The following is an 18,241-nucleotide window of genomic DNA, read 5'->3' as shown; positions in this document are numbered from 1 at the left end:
TATGAAATGCCTCCAGTCAGATCAAAGTTGACTAGGTACCTGATCCATTATTATTCATTTACAGAAATGATGAATAGTAAAGATCATGACTTATTTAGTGTTCATGTTTACTTTATAGAATGAATCTAATAGTGATAGCTTTATATAAAAAGAAGAAGAATATATTTTATTTAATAAAGATTTAAATTATTATCTTTTATCAATTTTAATATACTTCTTTTAGTTGTGATTATTCAATGTCCGTTATGATCAGACGCTGTTCTACAACAAACACTACCTCATATCGGCTCTTCTATTTTTGTCGATGCATCTAAATTACCCGCATTCTGGAGGCTCTCCATTCCATTACAATCTTGTACTATATGGTTCAAGATCATTCATCGCTCCATCCCTCATGCGAGTCGTCTGCACGGATTTATGCCGCAAAAGTTTATATCTGCTCTGTGTCCCCTCTGTCTAAAAGAACTTGACTCAGTCACTCACTTATTTTACACCTGCATCAAAATACAACCCATTTGGATTCGAACCTCAAGTTTATTTATTGAACAAAATTAGCAACATGCAACTCACTCCTTGCTCTCTGATACATCATCCGCCGTATCACACCTATCTACTTTCCTTCCATGTGATCCATCTATCACCTTGGTACCTTCATTATCTACAAGCCATCTGGTCTTCATGCTGGCAACTCATCTTTCATGATGTCCCTTTCTACCATGGTCCCGTTTCAATATAAGCTCAAAAATATATTTATCATCTAGCAGCCGAAATTGACCTACGCGACGATGCTCTCTGACCCCATACCCAAAAAAAAAAAAAAAAAAAAACTATATAAGCTACACTGTATCTTTGCGAAGTTTCGAATTAAAGGCTTTGTTAGACGACGACTTATAGGGATTTGCATGGTTCTTTGGTTTTTGTGTCCAGATTTTGCAATTCACTGTATGCACTATTCAGTTGATAGCTTGATAAACGACGTGTTTATTTTGTAAAACTGATGCTGTCAAAGCCTATTAAGAAGGTAGAAATGTAGCACCTAATATTGCATTTGGTTTTCTGGAAACTCACCAACTAAAGTTCAAGTTTTAGCTGGTTAAAGTGTCAAAGCATCTATTTTTTAGCCGAGTCAAAATGCTTACAAAATTTTCAAGATGAGAACGAAACAGCTGTATACATGTTCAAAAAGTATCACTAAAAAATAAGAACATAGGAGAAATAAAATATGGATGATTTTGTTTAATAGTAATTTCTAGAGCTTGTATGCTTTTCACAATGTAGACATTGACATGTACACTATTGTTGTGAATCCTTTGGATTAATCTCATTAAATAAGCACTAAATGGTTTCATAATGAGATATATATACATATATAATTTAATACAAGTGCTTGTTTTTTAATTACTGGTATGTTTGGTAAGCTGCATACGAAAAATAAGTCTTCATCATTATATAATCACATTATTAAACAAATATATTGCTTATTCCTTATCTTACAATTATTTTTAGAGCATGGTAAACAGGAAGATTGTCATTTAAAGTGATTATGTCAAATGTATTGGAGGATGAGGATTTAGAAGGCGACACACGAAACAAACTTTTACAAGTGATAGCAAGCTGTAAGTAAACCTTAAAATACTTACTCTAGGCTCAAGATGAAGATCTGAGACATATTATTAAGTAAAAAATTTATGAGATAATCCTTTAAATTCTGCAAGATATATGTTGCACCATAAGTTTTCTATTCATTTTTCGAGTACTTTGAACGGTTTCTAATATAAAAATATTACTAAGTTTTTTATCTAATGTTTGATGTTCATCAAAAGTCGATTGTTAATTCCTTTTATAATGTATCCTATATTCTTTCTCACCAAGTTCCTTTTTTTTTTTAATATGTATTATTAAAAGAAGAGCCACTTTTTATTTTTAATGAATGAAAAGCAAAAAAAAAAGATATTTTTATAAAAATAGCAACTTTATACACAAAAAAACTCAATGTTAGAGTTAGCATCGATTCCACGAACAGCGTAATTTTTTGAACAACATTTCTTTTTACATTCGTCAAATGATGAGCATGGTTCAGTTGGAAGGATACAAGCTATCTGAGCGCCGATCATCATCACAAACAATGAAAACACGTATAAACAAGCTGTGTTTTGTAATAGCATTATTGCTTGAACAATAAAAAATAAAACTGTGTAATTGAGAAAGTGAGAGAGAGAGAAAAAGGGTATAGTGATATGTCTCCTTTTTTTTTTCCATTTATCCTCCTTGATAATCCCCCCATCCTTTCGTATCAGAAATTCAGAAGACAACTATTGTGCAAAATTAAAAATTTCTCAGAAAAGGACTGTTGTGACTTAAAATTACAAATAAAACACTAGAGAAACCACGTTCAAATAAAACAGTGCCTCTTCTCTAAATAATAATGTCAACATCTATCAACATTGGCGAGTATATTCTTGACAATAACCAAGGAGTTATTGATCCAGACGTCTATTTTCGAATCAACAAACCACCTGCCAATTTACCTGAATTTGAAACCAAACTTACCGCTTTCGTTGATTATCATCAACAATTAAATAACAGAGTTGTCTTTATTACAGTAATTCACTCTTTTCTTTTGAAACGTGTCCTTTTGACCTTTTTCTTTAGAGTGGCGGAACTACTGTTCCTCTGGAAAATCAGACGGTTCGTTTTATCGACAACTTCAGTAACGGTACTCGTGGTGCTATTTCTGCAGAGTACTTTTTAGAAGCGGGTTATGCAGTTGTTTTTATGCATAGACAAAATAGTATTCAACCTTATAATCGTCACTATACCCATACTCACATTGGGTTCTTGGATTATTTGGAGCCAAAGGAAGACGGGACTGTTCAAGGTTCATTAAAAAAAATGCTTTGGTGTCAGGATTACTTATTCACTTGGTACTTTTAGTGCTCCCTCAATATGCGACCAAAATGAATCAAGTTCTTTTAAAATACCAAGCCGCAAAGCGAGAAAACAGAATACTTTTGCTTGATTTTGTTACCTTGCCTGATTATCTTTTCAAGCTTCAAGCAGGTGCAAAGATACTGGCTCGTTTGGAAAGACAGGCAATGTATTACCTTGCTGCAGCTGTCAGCGATTTCTTTATCCCTTCACAAAAGATGGTAAGTACTATAGCTTATTACAGCAAGACTTTTATATAAAAAAATCAATTCATTGTTTTAGGTTGAGCATAAAATACAATCTTCTGATGGTGGGCTAACGCTCACGTTGGACCAAGTACCAAAGTTTTTGAAGCCTCTGGTTAGTAATTGGGCAGCAAAAGGTTTGATCGTGTCTTTTAAGGTCCGTGATAAAATGTCATTAAAACGATTAGAAATCTCTTTTTGTTTAACGCATCTCTTTTGACAGTTGGAAACAGACGCCAATCTTTTAGTTCCAAAGGCGAGACAAGCCTTAACTAGATATGGTCATCAAGTTGTTATTGGCAACATGTTGGCGACCCGTAAACAAACAGTGACATTGATTACTAAAGATTCAGAAAAAGTGTTATCTCTTACAAACGAGCAACTTGCAAACGATTTAGAAATTGAAAGTTTAATTATCCCTGAATTAGCTCAAATTCATCAACATTGGCTGGAATCTGGAAAGACAGAGTGAAATATGTAAATATCAATCACCTGGTATTATAGAAACATAATAAAGTGTTGAACTGTTTTATTTCTACCTTTTTTTTTTATATAAAAACATAGAGAAAGTTATTTTCTCCCGCTATCCAATACATCAATGTGGTCAGTCCAGATCTATGTAGTTTGCTGCACCAAGAGCAAGACCCCTTTTGTGTCGCTCCTATATTGAGCTGTGTATATCCCATGAAGCATGCATCAATGCGGGGGTATTGCAGACGATCTGTGAGAGGAAAAAAATGCTCGGGATATCAATGAATGGAGTGGCAACATACGCTTTCCTTCAATTAGGTCCCAAAAGGCCTTTCACTGCCAACACGCATATCCTATTCACTTCTTTCATCATCTGCCAGCCATAAATTGACTGATCTTCCTCTAGGAGTTTGTATGACACAGGGCGCATTGACAAACCTCTTTTTCTTTCAGCTGCATGAGAAACGTGTTTGAGTACTCCTTAAAATAAATGCACGGTCATTGCTGAAATTAGAGGATCAGTTCCGATCATCAATAAAGATCGAAGGATCGACTTGACAAAGGCATTACCCGGGTATTATTTTATTGCGCTTATAAGCATAACAAAAGTTTTGATTTGGTGTACTGTGAACTTGATGTTAAGAAAGATGCTTTCTTTCCTTTTCCTTTTTTTTTTTTTTTTTTTTTTTTTTTTTATGAAAAGACATGGATTGCTTTCCAAGAAAATGGTTGATAATTACTCTAGTTTAAACAAAATCTGATTTTATTGAGGTTGTAATAAAAAGCAACAAATCAAGTGAACAAGGGATTATTGTAATCTTTTGCAAGCTTTCTTTTCTTTTTTCTACAAGCGATCGAACACATTCTTCGGTATATGTTTGCTTACAGTGAGCCAAGTCTATATGTCTAATAGATTCCATTTCACTTAGAACATTCAAGACATCATTATTCACTATAGAAAGGTAAGATAAATCAACAGTCTCGATAAGAGGACTGTGAGTCAAGAGCGCGACAAGTGCCTGCGAAGTAATACTATAACATTCCTTTAGGCAGAGTGTCTTTAGTTTTGCATAATGTTGATGGACTAATAGACCACTGTCAGAGATAAGTATACTTCCACTTAAATCCAGTGTCTCTAAATAATAATGTGTTCCATAAAGCAAATATTGCAAGTCTGAGTTCTCTAAAGTGTTGTCGGATTTTATCTTTAAATCTACTAATTCCATTCTGTAGGGGGTCTCTTTGCCACTAGAAACCGCTTTTTGTGTATCTAAATGAGCAAACACATTTTTTTCAAAATCAAAATGTTTCAGTTTCCTGAGCAAAGTCGTTTTTAAGATTCCCAAAATGGAAGTGATATCTACATTGCTTTTTCTTAGTGTCAGGCTTGCTAGGTTGGGGCATTGTGATAATATGTGGGCCAGGTAGACAGATTTGAGTCCATGAACATTGGATAATTCGAGAGATTCCAAGCAATTGAATTTATGAGATATAAAACGTTGATCTTTGCTATAAAGAGAAGTAAAACAATCATAAACAACGAGATGCTTTAATTGAGTGCATGTCTTTGGTACATATTCCATCAAGTCATTCAACCAAATGGACACACCTCCCCATTCAAGTGTGGTTAACTGAGCTCCAATGTAATCAAGTGCATTAAAAAACACGATGGGTGTGACAAGCACATTGAACAAGGCTATACGAATTAAAATAAGAAAAAAAATCATTCCATGTCGTATTCGAAATACTTTACCGAGCGTATTTAGATTGCGGCATTGGTCAGCATATTTAACCAAAGTCAACAACACACCATCTCCATCGGCTTGATAATGCCGAATGATCATTGTCTTTAGTGAAGCATAACTTAACCGATTAAGAAGGGCATTCACAACACTTGAACCGAGATATTTTGCCTTATTATTTCTAAATTCAAGCTTACTCCAAAGATGAGGACATGCATCAATCAAGAACTCTCTCCAAGCTTTAGAGACAGCAGTACATCGCACCAAACTTTTCAAATCCAAATAGTCAAATATAGAAAACAGGATATCATAAGGTATCGTAAGATCCAGAACAATATCCTTCAACCGGTCTCTGGCTTGTTGTCTTTGCTGTGCTTCATATGTAATTCTTTTTTGAAACTGTATTTCGTCATAGTTGTCATTGGAATTTGGAACGAGCTTAGATGCTTTCAAGAGTATGTCATGAGCTAAATGATAATTTTGTTGATTTACATAAATTTCAGATACAGCCAAGTACCATTGGGGATCTTTGGGAAAAGCGTTTGAAAGAGTAAGGCATAGATTGATGGCTTGTTGAAAATAACCTAGCTGAATTAAGCATTGTATTTTGTACCACGCACAATTGATGGCTTGATATTGATGAATCCTTTCTAAATGGTGAAATAGGCGGTAAGACGCCACGTAATCTCTTTGATTCCAGAGCGCTTTTGCTGCTACGTACAGATCATGTAACGTATGACATTGTATCTGATTTTTATTTCTACTTTTGATAAGATTTAAAATAATAAGCTTTTTATAGTGGGTAAATACCTTTGGACCATTAAAGAGGATATAAAGTATGTTAGTGTAGCCATTGCAATGTATAAAATAAAAAATAAATTGAAAGAAAAGCAATAAAATAATAATAAAAATAAAATAAAAAAACTAATTAGGATAGAAACAAGGAAAATGAGAACAATGCATATTTGTTTATAAGGGGGAGACAAGTGAAAAACAGAATAAATCATTAAAGAAGGAAGCGGAGAAAGGTTTTATTTTAAGCTTTGGTGATGATCTTAATGTATGGTAGAACTCTACTTGCTGAGAAACTTGAATAAACACAAGAATAAGTTTGGCCTGGTTGATACATGATCCCTTATTAATCCAACAGTTTTGATGGACTTGTAATGCTTCTTTCATTATTAAAATACTGAACCAATGTTGTTTTCTATAAGATTGCTGTTCCAGATTTCAAATCGTCTTAATGACATATACTGCAGTTATACCTTAATTAATAGCAATTAGATATATCAAGCAAGTGGTTGAAGAGTACTAATTCAATAAAGTTAAAAACAATGAATCTGATACAAAAATAGACGAAATAGAATAAAATGATGCATTAGATTGATAGAGGGCGTCATGATAACCATTCAAGTACCCCAGGCTAACACCATTCTTCTTTTCAAAACATTAATCAAGAGTAATGTCAAAGGAAATGGCTTCCTATCTTTTAATATTTGAAACAAACCGCATTTTTCTTCAACTGGAACACATCTCATCATAGATCCAATATAGGAGAAGTAATGCGATCATCAAGTTATTTGAACGAGTTAATATCAAAATAAATGAAGTGACATCAAAATAATGGTGTAATAAATACTGAAATATATAAAATGTGCTTTATTGCGATTGATTATACATAAAGCAGGTTTAATTTGACCAAATTAAACATATTTTCATTACCTTTATGATAATACATGTGATATAAAAAAAGGACTTGCTCATTACGAAAATTTAAACATAAATCTATCAATCATTCGTCATTTCATCTTAAACTGGCATCAAAGTGAGAGTATCTTTGTTCTTAATGTTTCTGATTATGCCTTTTTTTTTTTTTTTAGGATCCAAAATCAATTACACAGACTGAGCATGCTTATCAATCGAAATAAGATACAATTGCTATCATTTGTAGATTGGTATACTGGTTGTTAGAGAAGACAATCGTTATATCATTGTTCTATTACATACTTTGTGTATACCACATTTTGCTTCTTTTACATCCTTGACTATAAATTTATTAGTTTTATGCTTCCTTTCTCTGGTCATTGATACAACTACCAAATAAGATGATGTGCTACTTTATCCTATCTAAAACATAATATTCAACTTTGAAAAGTCAAAAGTTTAAACATTGGAATCGCTGTATATGGAAAATCGAATCTACTGGATTTCTTCTTTGTTGAGCTTCGACTGCCTAAATTCACTCGATGGATTTAAAAGAGATAGAGGGTCTGCACAATGATGCAAACGTATGGGCATAATCCAGATATTTAATTAAACAGTCAATTATGTTTTTATTAATTACAAATCATCATCATCATTCACAATCCAACGCTCCTGTACATCACTGACATCTTCGTGATAGCCCGCTTTCATCGCTGTCAGCATAATCGATTCATTTCCTTCTGTCAATCCACCAAATACAAATCCTCCTGCCTTATCAATGACTTGTTGCAACTTTGTCATCGAATCCTTATCTTCCACACATAATGTATAAAATCCTACAAGAGAAAAGTCTTCGATCAGTTCACATAGCGCTTCATTGAGTTTTTTGAATTTAGAGCCAAATGCATCCTCGTTTAAGGATTCCAGTAGATAGGATAAATCCATCACTTCTGTATAATATTGTAAATTGAATCCTATAGATCCTGTTTAGTTTTTTCTTTTTAAATAGTGCAAAAGTAGACTTTACTTAATTTCCCATACGATTCAACCAAATCTACCTTGGACAACACATTGACATGAGGTAATTCAAGCTGGATCATTGTTTTTAAAGCAAGTAAAAGAACTGAAATGTATTTTGTTGGATCTGTACAATAATGAGCGTCAACCATATTGACGGCTACAAGTCGATAGTCTAATTTTTCCAAAGCGTGCAATATATCCTTCACAGCCGAGTGATGTGTAAAGAGTTCAACTTGTCCAGGAAAATCAAATAAAAAGTAGTGATCTTGTAATTCCTTGAGTTGATCCGTCAGCCAATCCATATTTTTTAATAGATATTCAACGCAAAACATAATGCCTCCATTGGGACCGAGTGAAAGCTCGTTCATTGTGTCTTCAAGAGTGATCAAGTCTGCAATGTTGACTGCACAAGGGTAAGGTATATTGTCATTGGCTGGATCCAAGTTAATGATGGCTACTTTTCTTTATTCATTTGTTAAATGCTGCATTTGTAATCAAGCTATGAATACTTTTTTTTCTCTTACCTTCCAATCGCTGTTAAATATTGGTATGCACCCCAACAATAAGTTGTCTTGCCTGAACCAGGAGGTCCAACAATAACCTGTGAGAGAAAGTGAATACATGATAAATACAAAGGGTTTTCTAATTACTTGTCCAAAAGGCATATTTTATTTTTATTCAAAAGAAAAAAAAAAAAAATTAAAAAGTAATCATGATTTCGGAAGTCAAAGAGAATAAACCAACAGCCGATAGATAATCCATAATACATTTTTTTGCATGCGCATCTTTAATGTATTTCATAAAATCCTTTACAGAAAGAGCAGAGCCATCCCCAATGTAAACACGTACTGTTGATAATGCTTGATCAGTCATAATCAGTTTGGGTCTTGTTTCCGCAAAAGTAACAAACTTTTTATGTTTGAATTCTTTTTTAAACTTTTCAATTGGATGCCAAGTGTAGTCCAAAGGATCTAACAAATCCGATGGTTCATATTGTCCCTTGTAATTCATCTTTGGACACGAGTCAATATAGAAGCCCATATAATAGTATTGTAGGTTCGAATCTGTCTTGTTTAATTCCTGAACGAGGCTTGTCTCTCTTAACGCACTGTATTTTCCTAATCCTAAATAAGCATATTGAGGATCGTACATGAAATAAACGGCTGACACGCAGCTAGGTAGTATATCAATCACGGACAGTGCAATCAACTGGCCATCCAGTAGGTACTTTTGATGAAACGATCCAAATTTTTTTTCCTTTTTTAGTGGTGAATCCACCAAGAATCTGCGAAATCCTTTTTCTGATACATCATCGTCATTGTGTATGGATATTTGATACTTTTTATATAATTCAAATTTCTCTCTTGTAAAAGAACTTGGTTCTAGCTCTATCTATACTTGTAAAGATTAATTTACTTGCATTTGTTTGTAGGTAATGTTTACCTTTAAATCATGTTTATTATTGCTATTATTATCCAGTGCATGAATATAATCCATTAATTGCTTTGGTGTGTTATCCTTTGGAGGCTTTTTTGTATTATTCTCCTTTTCTTGATGGTCTTTATCAGGGCTCCATGTGCCTTGAATATATCGATTGAATTTACTGAGTATCTTCTTTTGTCCCTTTGTCAATTTGAATTCTTTTGCTTTCAACCTTATAGTATACTGTGGACAACATGTTTTTTCCATATCTGGCTTATACAAATACTTTCCAGACCTTCTCCAACCTCTGTCTATTAACGACTGATAGTTCTACATGTATTACATTAGTACTTGCTTTATGCACACGCACGCGTCTATGTATTTACTGAACAAGACATAAAGTGAGCCCAAATACCAAAGGACATGGAACAATCCTTCCCTTTACAATAACCACATTCATGTTTGCTTTCTCCACAAAGGGAAATTAAACTAGGTACGTGATTTCGTATCAAATCAAATTCGTCGTCATTGACACCCATTTGTATGAATTAAAGTTTTTTTAAAAAAAGGCAAATAAAGCAAAATTGAAAGACAGTTTTATTTTGTTACTTTACATATTAAAGCATAAACGCAATCATTCGTTATTTTCAGAAAAACAATAATAAAATGAGTAAAAAAAGCTTCCACTTTTATGAAATGTCATATTTGCTTATAAAAGTGGATTAGGGTTAAAAAACTTTTTTTATTTGTTATTAATAACAATAACAATAACACCGTCTTTGAATCCCTCTTTTTCTTTTTTTCTTTTTTTTTTTTTTTACTTTCCCTTCTTTTTTTGAACTTTTTGTTATAAATGAACCAACACAATGCAATACATTATGACATGGCCAGACATCCAACAAAGGACACTATTAAAATGCTTACGTTTTTACTTGAAAAGATAATCAAGGTGAACGACCAACAATCAATACCAGGAGAGAGACGGAAAAGCACAAGTCCATATACCTGCTTTCATGCACGGTCCATACCAAGCATCTCCATTTATGCCTATTTAACACGTATACTTAAATATTGTCCCTGTGCAAACGAGTGTTTTCTTGCTTTACTGGTCTATTTCGATCGCATGGGAAACACAAGTGTTGGATTGCAGATTGATTCATACAACATTCACCGTTTAATCATCTCTGGGGTGATGGTGGCTAGTAAATTATTTTCAGACGTCTTTTTCACAAACACACGTTATGCAAAAGTACAGTATAGGGGATGCATTGAATCACCCAATGTGAATGCTAACATATTGACTTAGGTGGGTGGATTGCCAGTATCCGAGTTGAACATATTAGAATTAGAGTTCTTGGCTCTCAACAATTTTTCATTATTTATTACAATTGAAGAACTTCAGCAATACGGTAATCAATTATTGGCGCATTGGAAATCGGAAAATGAGGATATTCAACCGTGTATAGAAGATGAGGATATTGCACCACCGATTAGAAGAAGAGCAAGGCATTTGTCGGTTGATAAACATGAAGAAGACAATAAACGATCCGCTTAGCTTTCTCTCTCTCACTTTTTTTTTATTGATTCATCTGGTATGAACAGAGATAGAAATTAGATTTAAATGTATATTCTGTATGTGTAATAAACATTATATAATAAAAAATCTAATTTTTATTGAAATAAGGAATGATGCTTAGCTTCTGCATATAATCTTCTTTCTAATGAGCGCTTGGCTACTTCAATATCTGTTCTGATGTCTGTAACTAAAGCATCTGTTGTTATGATTGTTAGTGTACAAATCATTGTAAATCATCAATTTATATACCAAGCGAAGGATAATCTTGTTCAGGTCGGATGTAGCCTAATACTAAGACTCGAATAGACACATTATAAAAATCTTCTGGAAATTCATGTATCACATGGACTTCCTATAAATAACACTTAGTTTTCTTTTTCTCCCCATCATCCTCACGCTTACAGCCGATCTTTTTTCATTATGATAATAAGGATTCCACCCTAAACTCATCACCATCGGATATACTTGACTTCCAGCATCACCAATTTGTGTCCAACCATAATAAACACCTGTTTCTAATCCAGAAACAAGCGCATCAATAGCATCATCAGATAGGTTTGCTTTATTACAGTGAGTGAGAATACGCGATACGTTTTATTGTCTTACCAGTTGGAATGCCTAATTCTTTACTTCCTCGACCGTAGCCTTTAACAACTTTGCCAGAAAGAGCAAAAGGAAATGGTTCGACAGGTGTTTCTGGACCAACTAAAAGTGGTCGGTCAGGATTGATGTTGGCGATGTTCATTGTTTATGAAAAAGAAGAAAAAAAAAAAAAAAAAAAAAAAACATGCTTTGCTTTCAAGGTACGTCGATGTGTAGTACTAATGACTGCTTTTATAAAATGATGGTTGAAATTGCATTATTGTTTATGGTGTTAAAGAACAACACACAAAATGTTGATTTGAATAAATCACAAGTGTTTAATGATTCAATGATGACATAAGATACGATTTTAAGGTAAAATGATCTTTTGTTTGACCACCGTATCACACAGTCTATCCTCTCTCTCTCTTTTAAATTCGACAAAAGATTTATTCTGGATGATTTGCATCTGTTTGAACCTCTTTATCAATATATCTTTTTTGCAAAGCATAAATCTTTTCAATATCACTTTTGATTTTTGCAAATTCCTTCTCAGTATCCATGTATTGCTTTTCCAATCTTTCCATTCTCATTTCAAACTCTTGCTTTAATAGTCCACACCTTTCTTCTACTGCTTTTATCAATAAGGCTTGTTCCTTTTCTTGCTGTGTTGGGTTATGCTCCACTGGTTCTTGCTCAATCCAAGTTGGCTTGAGACGTGTGGATCGTGTTCTTTCACAAAGCATGTTGTCTAACAAGTAGGTTATTTTACATTCTTTCAATCAAGCTGTCACCTGCCTGAGGGTTCTGTCTGCAGATAGACAAAATCATGTCGTGTGTCATCCACACTAGGATGGTTGATGCTTTCCACGTCAAGATATTTATAAGCAGAGAAGGATCCTTCTGTGGACACAATAGACATTTTTTTTTTTGAAAAAGAAAGACAAAATAGATTCGAGTCACACAAAAGGGATATAAAGTTCTTTATTGTTACCAACCCAGTGTCTTTTTATGCAAATCATCTAAAAATCGAAACAATGACCCGGGTTCTTTCTTCCACTGGTTATGCCAGTGATAAGCAAAGGTCTTTAACAGTCTTTCTTTAGAAAACTCTGTTTCGATAAACGCATTCGGCATCGAATTCTTGGGTGAACACACCATGGAATCCGTAAAACACCAAGGAAGCACTGCCCAAGGTCGTATGCCGTGATGAAGCAACCTTCGATAGATCCTGTAATACATGTATCCTCCCCAATCGATCGTGTTCGGTCTCGGAAGTGGGCCAGAGGCCAATTCGGACAGCATCTCGCAGAGATAGGGGGATTCCTTGTGGAATCGCATAAAGGCCCCATTGAATGGAAATCCGTTGGGCAGATAGCAATCCCACTGCAACAACCACTCTTGCTCAAAGAGCGGACTCATGTCTCTCACAAAGAGCGAGTCCATGTCGAACCACATGCCGCCGTGCCGATAGATGACCAGCAGACGGACGAGGTCACCGTCCAGATAGCCACTGGCGTCCTTGTAATCCAGGTGGCTCGAGTTCTCCATCGGGGACCCTTTGGCCAGTTCGTGCGAGTCATAGAGCTTGACCTGTAACCGATCTCCCACCTGCTGCTGGATGTCCTTGATCACGGCCGATTGAGACAGGTCCCCGTTGGACCAGAGGTAGACGACGCTGTTGTTATTCGCCGTCTGGGTCGCAAAGAAGGAACGCAGGGTGGCCAGCTGCTTGGGACCCACCGGGGCAAGGTCGGCTCGCCAGTAAGCATGGTAGATCATCGGTTCTTCACTCTGGGTCGGTTTGGATTGAATGGTCGCTGCGAAATCATAACAGTCGTAATCTTCCATCAAACTGATGCCCGGTGAGAGATCGTTCACATAGTGGGCCTGTCCTGTGAGATACGGGCTGTCCTCTGGTAGGTTGTCAAAGCAGCCCGCGAGAGGCGCATAGTAGGCATCGTCCGCATGCGATATCCAGTTGCGAAGATAGACTCGAATGTTGAGTTGAAGTTGGCAGATTGTGAAAAAGGTGATGACAAGACTGACAATGATTAATGTACTGTATTTGATCACCGAAAGTAACTTCCATCGTTTAGGTCGCATGAAGGTTGAAGTCGTTGTCGGTAGCCTTGTATAGGCACCTGTGTTTCTAAATAGATTCAATATACTCATGCGTATATGAACAAGTGATACTAAAAAAAAAAAAAAATGGGAAAAAAAGTAAATCAATTCCTTTGTGCGACATGGAAAAAAAAATCAACGGCAAGCGTATGCCACTGTTCCATTGGCTTATATTCGGTCTTTTGCAAAGCTTAAAATGGACGCTTTTGATGCCACTCTGCTTTAGGTTAGTTGTCCAAAGAATAAAGTAAAGACGATGCCTGTACATAAAGTATTTTCAACACACACCCAAAAAGCCCTCTGGCTCCTTATTGCTGTTTCACTAAACCAATGGCTGATCAAGCTCATGTTGAAATGATAGAGTGACGTAATGAATATAGTTTTTTATTTACACTTTCATATAAGGAACACCTCTGTTTTCATATTGTGGGTCTATGAAACAAGAAGAAGGGCAAAGGATCTATTGAAATCAAAAAAGCAGAAAGTATTTACACAAAAGCTATTTCATTTAATAACAAAGATCTACGTCTGTGTTCGCCACGGATAAATACGTCTGTACGCCTTGGTAAAAAGCCTCTTGGTTTCAGTGGACTTGACAATTTCCTTGCTCTCATCATATTTAGTTCTGCAGAGATCATTCTTAGATGGTCAGGATTTGATCGGGTATCTCTTGTGTATGTATTCGTTTCTGGGTTAAATCTAGGTTGAGTGGTGGCCTCGGATCTTCTTTTGCGTAGACGAGGTCGAGGTGGTGGCAGTGGCATGGGAATCAGGGTCTTTTTGGTTTGAGGTGAGGTGGACAAGACCAAGGATCGACGGAGGGTTTCGATCCAGTTGCTAGGTTCATCTTGTTGAGGTGGAGAAGAGGACATGGCAAAATATTTTGTGGTGGATGTGGAGGGTATCACTGACCTGGAAAACGATGGAATCGATCTTTGTTTTGTCAGTGTCTTTGGTCGATGTTCCTCATATCCACCCTCATCCTCCTCATCCTCTTCTTCATCCTCCTCGTCCTCTTCGTCTTCGTCTTCTTCGTCCTCGTCCTCTTCATCCTCATCTAAATCAAGCTTCTTTTTAGTATCTGGAAAGATCAAAATCTCTTCCGGTTGTCCTTGAGCGCTCAGTGAAGGCGGTGGCATATGTAATGGTAATACCAAGAAATCAGTTGAAAGGAAGTTACGGAAAGGAGAGGAAGGTTTCTACAAGGCTCATGAGATAAAGTAAGAATACAACAAAATGTAATTACCAAGTCTTCTTCATCAGGTAAACTTTCTTTACTGTCTACCGCAAGCCAATTCTCAACGTGAGATAAGCGACGTATGACTGGTTCTTTGGGTCTCTTTCTTTTTTGTTTCCTTTTTAGAGGTGGTATGGCACCATAAGGTTCAGGTGCTTGTGCAGCTAATTGTTTAATCATGTCTTTATATGATTGCTCATTATTGTTATTTGTGCCGGGTATCAAGACAGGGTCTGAACGTGTAAAGGAAGATAATGTGGTTGACATGCCAAGTTGTTTTGAAAAGGGAGAAGGGAGAAAAAAAAAAAAAAAAGAGAGTAGGTGGTGAATACGAAATAATTAAAGAGCCGATGTGTACTTCCATAAAAAGTAGTTTAACCAATTAAACGTGAGCCCATTTTTTCTATTTCTCCTTAAAAGACGCACTAAAAATAACTTAGGAAAAGTATTCATAGGTTCAACTTCATATGCTTATTATATATTCATGGCGTGATCAACAAACATCAAACAAATTGTTTTGTCATCTTCTCAAAGTTCTATAGTCATCTTTTTCTTTTTTTTAATTCTTTAAAGTATTGTTCTTAAAAGGTATAACTCGTGGCACTGAAATACCCAAAGTGAGATGAACAGGCTGAATGAAATGATCCATACAAAGAGTGATCCCAACTTAGTTTACTGTTCATAATGATATGACACAATTCTATATAAAGAAAGAGGGGAAGGATGCGATAAAACCCATAATGAAATAGGAACAAGAGATAAGCGTATGAAAACCCTGGTGTGAGATCTCTCTGGGTATAATCGACTGCTTTCATTCTACAGCTCTTTGTATGTATCATTTATCAAACCAAGCGAATCACAAAACATGTAAGGCTTTATCACAAATGGCAGGTTGCTACTGGCATCGAGTTTATGCAAATTTTTAAGGCCGCTTTTCTGACTTTTAACTTACTGTGAAGGAGGAGGAGAGGGGGAAAAGAGAGGTTGACCTTGAATGAGATCCTGTCATGTTCCCTTCCAATCGTATTATCCTTTTGTAGTCCATTTTTGTATTTGGACCCCACTTGATGACTATCAACCCATCGATCGAAATGTGTCAGGCGTGTCTGATGGTGTTTTGATTAGGCTACCTAATGATGAATCAAAGCATCCTGACCTTTCATTCACCAAGAAGCATGGCTTGTATGCATAACAGACTGCAAATGCACATTACTCCGAAGGCTCCTCTTCCTTCTGAATTCGTCACCCTCTGATCAAGCAACCTTCCTTTCAAATCGGGTTCTGTTCGGTTTATCTATTCATCAGCCTCTTTGAATTTGATCAACGCTGTCTCTCTCTCTCTCATAACGGATGTTCAACCCCACATTTTATAGCTGCTTATGGAAATCAAGGTCACTCTCGATCGTATACTTGAACATTCGATTTTATGAGACACACACGATGCTCTCCTATTGACTATCAAAAATAGTTTTGATGGTGATTTTCATTGTTGTGCAAACTGAATGATTTCATGTAACAAAACTTGTTTGTTCGTAAAACCTATTTCGATTGGTTCGTGGTTTCTCAATTGTTGTTTCGCATGTAACTGAATAGAAAAGATGAGTTTTTGTTTTTTTTTACTTGTAACAAGGATCCCTTTTTTTTTTTTGTTGGGTAATAAAAGGCAGGTAACTCAATTGATAACCAGATGAACATGGTTTTGATTGGATAAATATCAGCAAACGTGATGCTTGTAAAGTATCAATTTGCTCTTAAAAAAAAAAAAAAAAAAAAAAAACTTCCCACTCTAATCTGAGATTGACATTTATACAAATATCAGTTTTTTTTTATTATTATTATTTTTTTTATAAAAAAATGTTTAATGTTTTAAATATAAAGCAGCAAGGTTAAACAAAATGAATAATGAATGTAAAACTAACGTTGAAACGATTTAGATGCCTGTGATTATATCCTTACTCATCCAAATGAATTTTTGAATCCAATCATAAATAAAGTAAAAAAAAAAAAGGGATAAGAACGTGATGTTTCTTTCATTTTTGATATTTTGTAACAGGACATGAAGCCTGAGACCTGTTGGCCTGATGCACTCTTATTCAATCGATCTACCTTCATGAAAGGCTGGTCGGGTCAAAAGCATGGTTCACTTTACGATGAATTACTTGATCATTACTTTGATCATCCAGCTGAGATTCAAAAGATGCTTGAAACCAAAGACACGTCCTTCCTCTGGCTTTCCCCTACCTGGTTTCATTCCCCAAAGCCTTTGCCATCCAGCAGTCGAGGACAAGTGTATTTGGCTCAGTGTAAGCTACCTTGGAAAAAGAGTAAAATCAATGTGGCCATTCGAGCAGTCCATGACATCACACGACAAGTAAAAAAAAAAAAGGACAAAATCTCACGCTGTTTGTTTACTCTTTGCATAGTGCTTGAAACACGTTGTGGGTGTGACAGCGATACGATCGAACTATACAAAATATCATTTGCTAGGTTTAGTTTCCCTTGCTGCAGATGCAACACTTGAACAGTGGATACCCCAAGTGGACAGTTGGACCTTTCAAAAGATCTATCGCGTGGCACTCATGACAAGTTCTGCCTTGCGTGACTTACATCATGTCAACAGAGTTCATCCGAATCTTCAACCCAAAAATGTTTTGATCACACGGGGCCAAGTTGAACTGACGGACGAGCAGCAGGTCATGTCTGGAGAAAGGCTGTATGGTCGATATCCTTACTTTGCTCCAGAGTTAAGAGTCGATAAAAGATCCAATATCTATGCGTTGGGTATCATCCTCTGGCAACTGGTCTCAGGCGTTCTCTTTCCTGCTTCTGTCGCTGTATGTCCCAAAGTATACAGGATTCATTCACTCAAGTCAGTCGACAGAGCCTATCAAGACATCTTCCTTCAGTGCTTACACAAGGATCCCGATCAACGACCGACAGCAGATCAAGTCTGTCATTCGCTTATTCATCTCCTGCTTCGAAAAAATCTTGCTTTGAATCAGCAGGAACACAGCCTAGAAGTTCGTTCAAGACAGGTTGAGATCGTAAAGTATTTGTTACACTATCGGCGAGGGCTCGCATTGCCTGCTATACAAGACCTGATGCAGGGAGCCTCATTGAAAAAACGCATGATGATTCGTGCCACGGTTTCACTGGAATTGTTTTTTGAAAGTAAAAAGGACAGTTGTGA

General features: G+C 35.8%; 9 protein-coding genes across 9 annotated transcripts; 2 read left to right on the top strand and 7 right to left on the bottom strand.

Moving 5' to 3' along the window:
* Window positions 1-1,394: 1,394 nt before the first annotated feature.
* RO3G_14619 (uncharacterized protein) lies at window positions 1,395-1,669 on the bottom strand (the record flags this gene model as incomplete). Its single annotated transcript, XM_067669203.1, has 3 exons — window positions 1,395-1,418; window positions 1,495-1,594; window positions 1,641-1,669. 3 exons carry the CDS (start codon window positions 1,667-1,669, stop codon window positions 1,395-1,397), a joined length of 153 nt encoding a protein of 50 aa, XP_067525304.1.
* A 756-nt stretch (window positions 1,670-2,425) lies between these two features.
* RO3G_14618 (uncharacterized protein) lies at window positions 2,426-3,645 on the top strand (the record flags this gene model as incomplete). Its single annotated transcript, XM_067669202.1, has 5 exons — window positions 2,426-2,602; window positions 2,653-2,878; window positions 2,935-3,149; window positions 3,211-3,288; window positions 3,397-3,645. 5 exons carry the CDS (start codon window positions 2,426-2,428, stop codon window positions 3,643-3,645), a joined length of 945 nt encoding a protein of 314 aa, XP_067525303.1.
* A 745-nt stretch (window positions 3,646-4,390) lies between these two features.
* Window positions 4,391-6,240, bottom strand: RO3G_14617 (uncharacterized protein; the record flags this gene model as incomplete). Its single annotated transcript, XM_067669201.1, has 5 exons — window positions 4,391-4,401; window positions 4,531-4,596; window positions 4,759-5,340; window positions 5,398-6,032; window positions 6,197-6,240. The coding sequence occupies 5 exons, from the start codon at window positions 6,238-6,240 to the stop codon at window positions 4,391-4,393; spliced, it is 1,338 nt and encodes a 445-aa protein (XP_067525302.1).
* A 1,486-nt stretch (window positions 6,241-7,726) lies between these two features.
* Window positions 7,727-8,775, bottom strand: RO3G_14616 (uncharacterized protein; the record flags this gene model as incomplete). The annotated part of the gene is made up of 4 exons (XM_067669200.1): window positions 7,727-8,064; window positions 8,118-8,572; window positions 8,635-8,711; window positions 8,761-8,775. 4 exons carry the CDS (start codon window positions 8,773-8,775, stop codon window positions 7,727-7,729), a joined length of 885 nt encoding a protein of 294 aa, XP_067525301.1.
* Window positions 8,776-11,203: 2,428 nt separating this feature from the next.
* RO3G_14615 (uncharacterized protein) lies at window positions 11,204-11,853 on the bottom strand (the record flags this gene model as incomplete). The annotated part of the gene is made up of 4 exons (XM_067669199.1): window positions 11,204-11,304; window positions 11,358-11,460; window positions 11,511-11,668; window positions 11,715-11,853. The coding sequence occupies 4 exons, from the start codon at window positions 11,851-11,853 to the stop codon at window positions 11,204-11,206; spliced, it is 501 nt and encodes a 166-aa protein (XP_067525300.1).
* A 286-nt stretch (window positions 11,854-12,139) lies between these two features.
* Window positions 12,140-12,612, bottom strand: RO3G_14614 (uncharacterized protein; the record flags this gene model as incomplete). Its single annotated transcript, XM_067669198.1, has 2 exons — window positions 12,140-12,422; window positions 12,485-12,612. The coding sequence occupies 2 exons, from the start codon at window positions 12,610-12,612 to the stop codon at window positions 12,140-12,142; spliced, it is 411 nt and encodes a 136-aa protein (XP_067525299.1).
* A 68-nt stretch (window positions 12,613-12,680) lies between these two features.
* Window positions 12,681-13,796, bottom strand: RO3G_14613 (uncharacterized protein; the record flags this gene model as incomplete). Its single annotated transcript, XM_067669197.1, has 1 exon — window positions 12,681-13,796. The coding sequence occupies one exon, from the start codon at window positions 13,794-13,796 to the stop codon at window positions 12,681-12,683; it is 1,116 nt and encodes a 371-aa protein (XP_067525298.1).
* A 406-nt stretch (window positions 13,797-14,202) lies between these two features.
* Window positions 14,203-15,318, bottom strand: RO3G_14612 (uncharacterized protein; the record flags this gene model as incomplete). The annotated part of the gene is made up of 3 exons (XM_067669196.1): window positions 14,203-14,246; window positions 14,374-15,013; window positions 15,061-15,318. 3 exons carry the CDS (start codon window positions 15,316-15,318, stop codon window positions 14,203-14,205), a joined length of 942 nt encoding a protein of 313 aa, XP_067525297.1.
* Window positions 15,319-17,107: 1,789 nt separating this feature from the next.
* On the top strand, window positions 17,108-18,153 carry RO3G_14611 (uncharacterized protein; the record flags this gene model as incomplete). The annotated part of the gene is made up of 3 exons (XM_067669195.1): window positions 17,108-17,354; window positions 17,539-18,095; window positions 18,148-18,153. The coding sequence occupies 3 exons, from the start codon at window positions 17,108-17,110 to the stop codon at window positions 18,151-18,153; spliced, it is 810 nt and encodes a 269-aa protein (XP_067525296.1).
* Between the last annotated feature and the right edge of the window lie 88 nt (window positions 18,154-18,241).

Source organism: Rhizopus delemar, genomic scaffold, assembly GCF_000149305.1.
Source record: "Rhizopus delemar RA 99-880 supercont3.14 genomic scaffold, whole genome shotgun sequence".
NCBI classification, from domain to species: Eukaryota; Fungi; Mucoromycota; class Mucoromycetes; order Mucorales; family Rhizopodaceae; genus Rhizopus; species Rhizopus delemar.
The sequence above is the reverse complement of the archived record's forward strand: the minus strand, read 5'-3'. Positions and strand labels throughout refer to the sequence as shown.